General features: G+C 36.3%; 1 protein-coding gene across 1 annotated transcript; it reads right to left on the bottom strand.

Annotated features, from left to right (window-relative positions):
• Positions 1 to 7,389: 7,389 nt before the first annotated feature.
• Positions 7,390 to 7,860, bottom strand: LOC119525999 (keratin-associated protein 13-1-like). The gene has a single exon (XM_037824838.1). The coding sequence runs from the start codon at positions 7,858 to 7,860 to the stop codon at positions 7,390 to 7,392; it is 471 nt and encodes a 156-aa protein (XP_037680766.1).
• Between the last annotated feature and the right edge of the window lie 3,626 nt (positions 7,861 to 11,486).

Below are 11,486 nucleotides of genomic sequence, written 5' to 3'. Positions count from 1 at the left end.
CCTATGCTGAGAAAAAGAACAAATTTCAAAGGAAGAGTACAGGTGGAATAAGTTCCCAGATCATAGTGGCTTGAGCTAGAAAGCAATAGCAAAAACTGCAACAACAAAATTAACTAAGAAATCCTTAGGCATTTGGAAATTAAATACTATGCTTCTAAAACATCCATGATTAAAGGAAAAAGCACAATGAAGATATACGTACAATTCAGCTGTTCTCAGGGGGAAAGTTATAGCCTTGAACACATACATTTTAAAGGAATAAAATCTGAAAATCATGACCTAATGTCAATACCAAGGAGTGAAAATGGAAAAGAGGGTTAACAGAAATTAAGCAAAAAGAGTGAAGTGTTAGAGGTAAGAGTAGAAATTGTGAGAGGAAACCAAATTTAAAACGTGAAGTCAATAAAGCTGGATCATCAGAATTCTTGGTAAAACATTGATTGACACTCTATAGAGAAACACAGGGAGGCTAGCAAAATTTTGCTCCATAACTTATTGTATTTGTTCAGATCCTTCAATAAGGAGACACCAAGATGGACATAAGGTAAAAGAAATATATTACAGAAATGCCTATGGGAGAAAATGATTAGTGAATGGGGTAAGATTGGCAGAGAAAGAGCAGGAAGGAAGTGATTGAGACTCACGTGATGATTTGTCATGGCTATCAGGAAATGCTCCAACTAAAGATGGCAACTGAGGAGTGCCCTGTCTCACAGGAACAGGCTTCCCTGGAATGTTTGCTCTGCTCCATTAGCACTGTGCCTGCACTGGAAAGCATGGATTCAGCACAAATGCAGCATTAGGTGTCAGACCATACCAGGTGCCACCCTCGGTCAATTAAGTCTCTTGCAGCTGAAGATCTGAGAAGTGCTTTCTCAGGGTTGGATATTTAAAGATGAAAATAATGATTGGAATGTGGCTCAGATCAGATACGTTCATCGCCTCAGGAGTGTTGGGATCTCTGATGCTCTTCATAAGGGCTGCAATTGTCCATTTATGACTATCTCAGTTCTGTCCCTTCTTATAACCATATCTTTAAATATTTTTCCAGAATTCTCTCTGGTCCTGGTCATCTGCAACCTTCAATTTGACTTGGCTAATAGGTTTCCCTACATATTGGACATGAGATTCTTGGCAACAGCATGTAATGAATGAACAATTATTTTGCAGAATGAGAAGGAATTGTGACAAGCAGGTTTAATCATTAGTAGTTTCCTCATTAGAGTAAAAGTTGTGCCTCTAAAGCATTGCTATTCAAGAAAGATACTGAATCACATTCCCCACACTTTAAATAACCATCTTCACCAGCATAGCCAGAAACAGGACACGTGGAGCATACACCAAGGGAATAGGAGAGGCTTTCCTGACCCTGATGGGAGGAAGATTAGTGTAAAACAGTCAGAGCATTTCTGATATAAAAGCAGTTCATTAGCTTTGTTTTACAATAACAAAATAATAGACTCATTAATACAAGTTATGGGAAGCTCTACAAATGCAATTACAGAGATTATTGAGTTACACATATTTAAACAAAGGAGCACAAATATAGAAAGCTTGACCCCTTAGGGTACCACACCTATTGCTGAGTGTATGTAAACCAGCCCACGTGATGACATTAAAATAGAGAATCTTCTTACCTTAACTCAGCTGGAATTCACTTTTTCTGTCAAATTTCTTGCAACTTCTACTTTGGAAACATCTCTTCTCACTCTCTTGTTGGTTGTCTGCTTTACCCAGGCTCCTTCTGTGCCTCCTCCTGCCCCAGCAACCTGGTCTACAGCACTGACCTCTGGTCTCCCAGCACCTGCCCACTGGGATCCTCTCTCTACAGTGGCTGTCAGGACACCTGTTGTGAGACCAGCAATTCTCAGACATCCAGTGTGGTGTTCTGTCAACTCCAGATGTCATTACCACTGGGGGGGATGTACCCTCTGTTATCCCTGCCAAATGACTTATCTGAACTTTGGTCCATTGGTCTTCAGAATTTGATTGTGACTCCCCATATCTGGACTTGTTTCCATCCTGTGGTTTCCAAACAGTGGTTTGTGGCCAACACTTTCTCATCCCTAATTATAGATTCAGCTTTTGCTACCCAAAGTATTTCTCTTCTAGAAGTTGCCAATCTGTTTCTCACCAACCAGCTTGTGCATCTGGCTTCTATTAATCATGAGTTTTGTAATCTAGAAGTTTAAAATATAATACCTTCTATATCAAGAAATACACCATCGATTGACCTCATGTCTTATTATTAGTCTGAAAATTTGACTTTTACTCAAAACCACCATATGTGAACTGTAATTTGAATTCCAGTAACTGGTAAACGTTTTCATTAAAGAAAGATGCCAGATTGCTTCCCTTTAATTATACAAACATGCAATATTGAAGAACATTTCTTCTTAATATATCTTCTAGTTATTTCCCATAGGGTATTTTTCTCCATTTTAAAATTGAAAAGAATGTAGTATTTAAATATAAATATGTTACATGACATGCACACATGTGTTTTAATAGCATTTGTTCATTTTGTGATTCAAGTCACTTCTTAGTAGCAGGCTGAATTTTTTTTTTTTTTAATACTAAAAAACAGAGTCACTGCAGTTCATGGAGACAGACTTTTAGGCTAATAGGCCATTTTTTTTCTGACTGCTTTGCACTTAGCAATAAACTCTGTCTCTCTTTGAAACCCTGATTTCTCTGGAATTGAACATGTAAGTACATCAGGCAGAGGACCCACTGCTTTTGATCAGTATCAATTGGCCTGAACATTTTTTCAAATGATCAGTTTTATAAGTTTGATGAAATACCATTTCTCTCTCTTTTTAAGCTGTTCATTTGATACCACATATATGTAAAAACAAACAGAAAACCCGCAAAACACAAAAGCAAATATTCTCAACCAAGTTCAAGGCAAAAATTCTGTTGTTTCAGAATTCAGCTAAACTTCCAGGCAGCTGAAGATCCTTGGATCAGCAATTGCCTCCCAAACTCTTTATTTGTCAAGTCAAAGACAACGTTCCACAAGTTACTAATGACATGGATCCTTACCGTCAGGGCAATCACCTTTCCTGGTTTATTTCTGTTGTTTCAGAACCCTGTACCATATGGCAATTGTCTCCGATTTTCACTTTTTATTTATAACCAGAAATATTTGCACTAAAAATTAGCCATCAGTGTTTTAGGAGACAACCATCTACCCATCTAGTAGGATATGTCACATATACCATGAATTCACCTTTCACTTTAACGGATTGTTAAAACCTAAAGAGTTTAAGACTTACTGCACCCTTCCCCATCCCCCCCCCACACACACACATTTTCTAAACAAAAAGACACTAAAACCATTCTTTGAAAAACAGCATGGAGAATGATTGTGGAAAAGCAAATTACCTTCAGATACAGTGTTGGGCAGGTCAAGCCTTCAGATATGGGTGGTGGATCATTTGCTGTCAAAATCTCACCTGTAGTGCTATGGATTCCTACATAGCCTGTCAGATGATGTATCAATATTCACCAGGCCATCAGTAGGCAGGGTCAGTGGGAACTTTGAGAATTACTGGTTAACACTATATGAAGTACATGAAATTGAGCTGGGGAATTTCCAATTTAGAATGTATAAGGAATTATCTGCATGATATTGCCACAGAGGCTTGACCACTTATTGGGTTGTGTAGATACACAATTACTTATTTATTGGTTAGAGATACCTTGGTTTTGAAATTTTGCAAAGTCCTTTCAGGAGCAATGAACCGCCCAAAAAAGTTCATATTTAATGGAAAAAATGATACTACATTTCTATTAATAAAGAAAATTGATGGTAGATATATAACTTGTACCAAAATTTGATGAAATTTGCTATCCAACATGAGTGCCAGTGATATCACTGACCACATAAAAAGCAAAGACATAACTTTGCAGAAGATGCAACAGTGTTTACTTCAAAGTAGTCAAAAATTTAAGAATATTTCCTGCAAACATGATGATTCAGTATGTCACTCTGATGCATGCCTTTTCATTTTGGTCAAGTAAGTATCCAAAATTATTTCAGTTCGTATTAAACCCAAAGGTTTTTTGTGCATGTACTAAAGTGAAGAGATGGCTGATGAAGTGTCCCTCCATTAACAGAAGGTAAATTTCACAAAGAATTAGATGGAGCCAGCTTTAAATTGTATTATCAAATGCTTCAAAAGGAAAATGAATTAATTCCAATAACAGTTTGATTTCTACACCAGTTCAAAGAATAAAAAATAATAATAATAAAATTATCAAATGTTCAAAATGCTGTTTTCAGAACTGTAATGTAAATTCAGTTAAAAAATTAATATTTAACTTAAAGTTACTTGTTGTCTCAGTAATAAAGTAAATAACATTGTTGATGATGGATTATACCATGATGAACAAATAAAGTAAGGTTTCTATGGAACACAAATGCAGCCCTATTATGGTAAACATGTAATTCATAATTATATCCAATGAAACTCTATTCTACCAGTCAAAATGGAAATTGTAGATTTAAAAATTAAAAATTTCTTTAATATCTACAGTAAGTTATTTTGGCAATCAATGTTCTCCCTTACTTTGTTCATTCCCCCACCCCCATCCACTTCTAACATCACAAAGTAACTTTGAGCCCCTTTTTGTTGATTTCAGATCATTATTAGTAATATTATCCTGTTTCTTGCTAGGATTATTATTTGTCGATGTTAAATTCTCAATCTTTCTTCCACTCCTTATGTACTTCTGCATCCAGTAACCCTACTTTCCTTTACTCAAGGACTACGTAATGGCATTCTATGGCCTGCCTCCCCTATTCTATACTGGAACTCACCAAAATGGGAATGCAATTTACCGGATTAGGAAGACATCACATGAATTTGCCAATTTCACTTTCTTTTTCCCCCAAAGATTCCCTTTTAAGAGTCATACATGTTTTTCTAGGGAGGTTAGAAGGAAGATAAAAATCTACAAAGTTATGTAATAATTTTACATCCTTGGATTACTCTTTTATTTTTCATTTATTAAAAAGAAGCTGATTTTCTTCAAATTTTTGGTTGCTTGTTGAATTCATAATGTACGATGTGAGAAATTGTCTTACAGTTTCTTAACTATCATCATTTTTACCATTAGTTATTTTGGAAGAGATCCTTGTTACCATCTTGAATCTTAAATCTCAAAAAGCTGAATAACACTTAAAATGATGATGAAAATTAACAATAAAAGATTTTTCATAGCACACAGAATCTCTGAAAATTTCTCTGTTAAATGTCCATCATCAAATATTTCCCTATTAGCTTATAGTTGGGTATAAATGGATATGCAATGTTTTGGAAAGAAATGGCTCACCATTTCTTATCTTCTTCCCCTAAACTATAATCTTATTTTTAGTTTTACTCTTTATTGTATATACCACTCATGAGTCTAGATCCAGTAAGAATTTTCACCTGTTCAGATGAAGCAATTTCCGAAGTAACAATGCTACTCAGGATTCTGGTTAAACTAAGAATGCATATTAAAAATATTAAATTGTAGCAAAGAACCACTAAAGCAAGATCATTTAAGAAAACATACTCTGCCAGCTCTTTGATCTATATCCTTTGATAAGCCTCTAATCCTCATTGAGTCTCCATTTCTTCATGTCCGAATAGGTCTATAATACATAATGTTTGCTTTCTCTCAGGGCTGTTTGACTAGCAAATGAAAATGGTGCCGCAAAAATTCTTTTTGCCCTCTTTTAAATCTTGATTGTTCCCCTTAGGATCTCAGACAAGCTATGGTGAATAGTTTCATGGAGACTTGAACTTCCTTTGCACAAACAGCATCTTCCCACAATCATAAACATTTCTTTCACTTTCTACCTGGGCATCTCTGAGATCACCTGTAGGAAAACAACAGTAGCCCACTGTCACTCGTCCTTTGTACAGTTGTGAAGTTCCAGGGAGTTAATACACATGCAGAACAATGTTCAAGCAATGTGAGATAGAAACTAATGGTTTATGCTTATCTCCATTGATTGGATATTGGGCAGACAATTCTAAGAGTCATTCTATACATTTCAAAAAAGGTCCTGGTAGGATTGATTCCTAGTTGCCCATTACATAATCAACTTAAAAAACCTGCATATTTATGGGATTTTCTCTTTCTGTCTTCTACACACATTTGCTTCCTGGGTTTTTATGCCAAATAAATGTCTGCACCCATGTACTTGTCTTTAGCTCTGCTTTTGGGGGGAATCAGGCTAAGACTAAGAATATGCATGTTTGCTCCACCCTGTTCAGGAATTTGAAATGGTAACGGTTATGTTTTATTAATTGATTTATTCTATCATTTTACTTGCTCATTTCCTTGGTACTTTATTATTTGCTAAAACACTTGATCTGTGAAGGCTAACAATGTTTTATTTAACACTTTTTTTCTGTTAAAAGTGAAATACTTTATTTCTGATATCAAAGGTGTGTGTTGCTCCTAGCTTGATCCAAGTTGCACATTAGAGAACCCAGTCACTCCCCACCTAGTGCCACTGTGCCTGTCTTCACACACATGTACAGTAAAGGTTAAGGGATTCCTCACATGAGGAAGGCAGGAGTTCTGGTACTTTCACCACCTGCAAGGAGCACAGTGTCTGCCCTGGTAGCTGTTTACCCCTCATTTTTTCTCTTAACTGAAAATCCCTAATCAGATATTAGAAATTTTTAAAAAGTGTCTATGTGTACAACTCATCTTTTAAAATATATTGTATTGCTATTGCCAGCATTCCTAGTCTATATACCCATTTTTTTTCCGTACTCAGTAGAGGCTCATGTCCCATACTTTGAGGAATCTCTTATTGTTGTTGAGAAATGTCTGTACATACAAATAGGGATTTTCAGAAAATGCCAACTTCAATCAGCAATCTACCCAATGTCAACACAAACTTGCTCAAATGAATCAAATTGTAAATTCCCAACATCTGGTTGTGCAGTTATACTGATTTTAACCTCCCAAATCACTGAATACGAAACACAAGTCAATAAAGATTTAAAAAATAAGGCAAGCAACATATTTCATTGCAACATTACATAAATTTATTAGTTTGAAATTTTAATTTTCAACTGATCTTGGAGGAAAATCCAATAGCATAGATTCTATCAACAGTCGAGTTATTAGACTTAATTATTAATTATGCATAAATTTCAGAATCAGTGGAAGTTGTATGACAGCCAGTACTTCAATGCTTGATTGGCAGAGACTAGTCACTATTCTGGAGAAGAGAGAAAGTAAGGATAGTGGCAACTATTGAGAATGAAAAGAATGGCTGCTATGAATATAGAATTTGACCTCAATAGTCAAAAGAATCTAGACTTAGCAAATTGATTGATAGAAGCCCCATCCACAGGTTGGTCTGCCACAAGAAGACTAGCAGGTCCTAGAAGCAAAGTAAGGTGGGCAGTAAAAACCGCATCTATATCCCAGGAGAGGGAAACTGCGGATTCCACAATCCAGTGATCTGAAACCACTGGTTCCACAGCCCAGTGAGAAGCAGCTTCTTGATCCATAACCTAGGGAGCAGGTGCTCCTTGTGCCACAGTCCAGTGTTGTATCAGTCGGCTGGCAGGGACTGCAGAGGATAGAGGTCCTGGGGCAGTAGCAGGATGTCTGGCAGGGGTTGGACACCACACAGGATGTCTGGCAGCTGCTGGGCTTGTAGCAGGTCTCCTGACAGCCCCTGTAGAGAGAGGAGCCCAGCGGGCAGATGCTGGGAGAGCAGAGGTCAGTGCTGTAGACCAGATTGCTGGGATAGGAGGAGATGCAGGAGGAGCCTGGGTACCGCAGGGGGCTCCCAAGAGAGCAGGAGGAGAAGTTTCCAGGGCAGCAGTTGGTGTACATGTTGATGGGAGAAGTGAATTCAGCTCAGCTGAACAGAGAAGATGTGCGTTTTAATGCTACCTTCTGGACTGGGGCTTTTATATGCTCTCACCACTAGGTGTGGCCCAGTACAGGGTCATGGTTCTTAATTTGGACCCACTGATTTGCATATGTGTAACTCAACAAACTCTCTAATTGCATTTGTGTTTAAGTAGATTTTCCACATACCTTGTTTATTGGTGCTATAATTTTTTTTTGACAGTGCAAAGCCAAAGAACTACATTTTTCATTAAATAATGACTCTTACATTAATGACCCTCCATCCTGTCCTGCTGTTACACAGTGCTTCTTATATCCAGGGTGCAGACAGCAATAGTAGCTAAAACAAGGAGACTGAGAGAGGGCTAGATACAGGTAGAGAACTTGTCATGTATTTGAAGACAAGGTGGCCAAAAAGGGCCCAATTGCAATAGAGTCTCAGGAATGATTTTCCTGGGACTATCTGCCAAATACTCTGCTATTTGTGTTGATGGGTGGAATCATTTAAATGAAGAACACAGAGAAGACCCAGAACTTTCAGACATCTCTCCTGTTCCCCACTTAAACTATGGTTTGTTTCATCCTACTGTCTTTATAATCAAAACCTTTGAAAATTAGTATATTTTATGAAGTTCAATTTGTTGGCTTTATTATAATCTCTGTCTTTAAATACACAAGGGTCAGTCTTCATAGAATATCTCTAGTTTCCTACTGCCAAGCTTTGAATATCTTTCTAACACTTCTAGTGCTAGGTACCACCCTGCATTTTCCTTCCTAAATATAAAGATCCTGCATTTCTGAGTCTTTTCCTCTTCAGGAAGGACATTTTACTTCTTATGGGGAGTCTCTAAGGAACCTGGAGCCATAGGTCACACAATTCTCCTTCTATGATGGCTGATGTTTTAATATCACTCTTCTTGATTTCCTCTTCTAAATTCCAGAAATTTTCTCTGTCTCTCTCTCTTTCTCAATTTCTTTTGAAATTTTTTCCCCTTTTAAATTTGATTTTGTTTTTCACTTTCCTTTGATTTTGATTAGTTTTGTTTATTGGGTTTCTTTTCTTTTTTTTTTTTTTTTTTTTCACCTTGCTGAACTATGGCTTCACTTTTGGCTAAAAACAAAAGAAAAAAAGTTGTACTTTAAAGAAGGTGCATGTGAAACAGAAATGGGAGGCAGGTTTAGAAGGACAGGCTCAGTACCCACAAAGCAGCATTTAGATGCCCTGAATTTGGTAGGTGTCATCTACTACTATTTAAACTCTTTAGACATCTAAATAGTCACCCTCACTGTAGTTGATCAACTATTGAATCACTTCTATATATTTTGACAGGAAAAGAAATTCTTCAAAATTATATAAAATTAGTGATTCAACACTGCTTAAAATACTGGAACAATTCCTCCCACTGAGAACAAAGAAAATAAGCTTGTTAAAATACAAAATATAATATCTGTTTTGAAAACTTCTGAGAAAAACCAAAGCATAACAGAGTTACAGTAATACTATATGGGTCATATTTGAAGTCAAGAGAAATCCTTCTGCTATTTTGTGTTGTTCCTCCCTAAAGTTTTATACTGATTTTGAAAGTGGTGAATAAGTGTCAGAGACAGTGGGAACAAAACTGGAATTCAGGACCTACTAAGGATTTGGGAGCCTGGGAAACATTCCACATTTTGGAGGGCCAATTCCTAGAAGTAAAACTGAATTGCTATAGAAATCCTTGTAGGGAGTAAGGCTAGATTTGAAGCATCTCAATATGTGATCATAGCAATTTGCCAGAAAAATAAATACATCCTATCTAGAGGAAGGTAAAATCACCCAGAGCCTTTTTATATGAAGTATCTAGTACATTCTTAAAAGGTGATAGGTTTATGAGAAGGTAAAACTGAAACACAAGGTAACACCACAAACTAGAATCAGACCCAGAGAGTCTAGATAATTGACATATGAAAAATCAAGAAACCAATGAAAAAAATTAATGACAGAAAGTAGGAAAGTACTATTTCCTAGAAATAATTATGTTTAAAGAACTAAAAATATTTTAGGAATTTTGGCACAAACCTGAAAACCATGTAAATGAACCTATTTGAAAGTTTATAAATTTAAATGTAATAACATGGTTCAGAAACTCAGTTGATGGAATTAAGAGAATAGACAGTACTGAACACATAACTTAGTGATTGGAAAATGTGACAGAAGAAAATGTCCAAGGTAAAAGACAAACAAAATTAAGAATGAAATACAAAAATAAGTATATAAAAGGCATATGGAACATAGTCAAAATATTCTTTTAATTAAATATAAGAAAGATAATGGGGAACATACGTGGGCAGAAACAAAATTTGAAGTGACTATGTTACCGGACAAAGGTGGTGGATTCTTTGCCCAATGCCCTCAAATAACCAATTCCTGACACACCAGGGTTTCAAATAGAGAAAGAGATTATTGCTAGGCACAAAGCAGGGATCAGATGGGCTCTATGACCGAAAGTCTGTCTCCAGAAACTGCCATAATTGTAATAGATTTATGGTATCAAAAGATGGGCTGGTTTTAGGATAATGAGCACAGTGACCCAGGTGATGCAATTAGAGGTGATTGAATTATTGAGTATGTGCAGATTGCTTACATGCTTAGTCACAGAATGTATGTAAGAAAATGGCAGCCTTAATATGATAATTGGCATTATTTTTTGTATTATAAAGAGGCATACGTCGCTTATAGGTTAAAGTCTAAGCTACTGCACATGTCAGGTGGGCTCATGTTTGTTAGATCCATCTTTGGTTATCAAGATAACTTTGGACATGAGGTGGGTGAGTTCTCGACTGCTCTAAGACACTTCATTAATAAATATTAGGGACAGTCTTTACTGATCATAAGATAGTAAAGTCAAAAAAAACAGATAAATGAATACAACTGAAGGTTCGTCACAAGGTTTTACAAGCACAAGGGCACAACATAAAGGCTAAGCAATCATTATCAGAGATCAGGGCAGCTGAATTACAGTTCGGAGACTTGAGGTATTTCCCTCTGTCTACTCTAATACAAGAAAGTATAAAGAATATTTATATAATGATTCAGTAATCAAACTTATCACATAAATCCTAACTTCTAGGTTACAACTATGGATAAGGGTATACTAAAGTGGATGACTGGTGTCAACTCACATGGGAATGACAAACAAACAAACTGTAAGGATATGTAGAAGATGTGAACAACATGACTAAAAAAAATTGATTAATGAAATGATTAGAATATTGCACTCAACCACTTCAGAATATCCATTCTTTTTAAGTGTCCATGGAACATTTACTGAATTTGATCCAATGCTGAGACTAAGAACAAATTTCAAAAGAAGAGTACAGGTTGATTAATTTCCCAGATCATAGTGTTTTGAGCTGGAAAGAAACAGCAAAAAGAGCAACTGCAATATTAACTATGAAATCCTTAGGTATTTGGAAATTAAACACTATGCTTCTAAAACATCTGTGACCAAAGGAAAAAGCACAATGAAGATGTAAAATGTGTACAATTCAGCTGTTCTCAGGGAGAAAGTTATAGCCTTGGACAGATACATTTTAAAGGAATAAAGTCTGAAAATCATGTCCTAATG

This window comes from Choloepus didactylus, chromosome 1, assembly GCF_015220235.1.
Source record: "Choloepus didactylus isolate mChoDid1 chromosome 1, mChoDid1.pri, whole genome shotgun sequence".
In the NCBI taxonomy this organism is placed as follows: Eukaryota; Metazoa; Chordata; class Mammalia; order Pilosa; family Megalonychidae; genus Choloepus; species Choloepus didactylus.
Note: the sequence above shows the minus strand (reverse complement) of the source record. Positions and strands in the feature narration are given on the sequence as shown.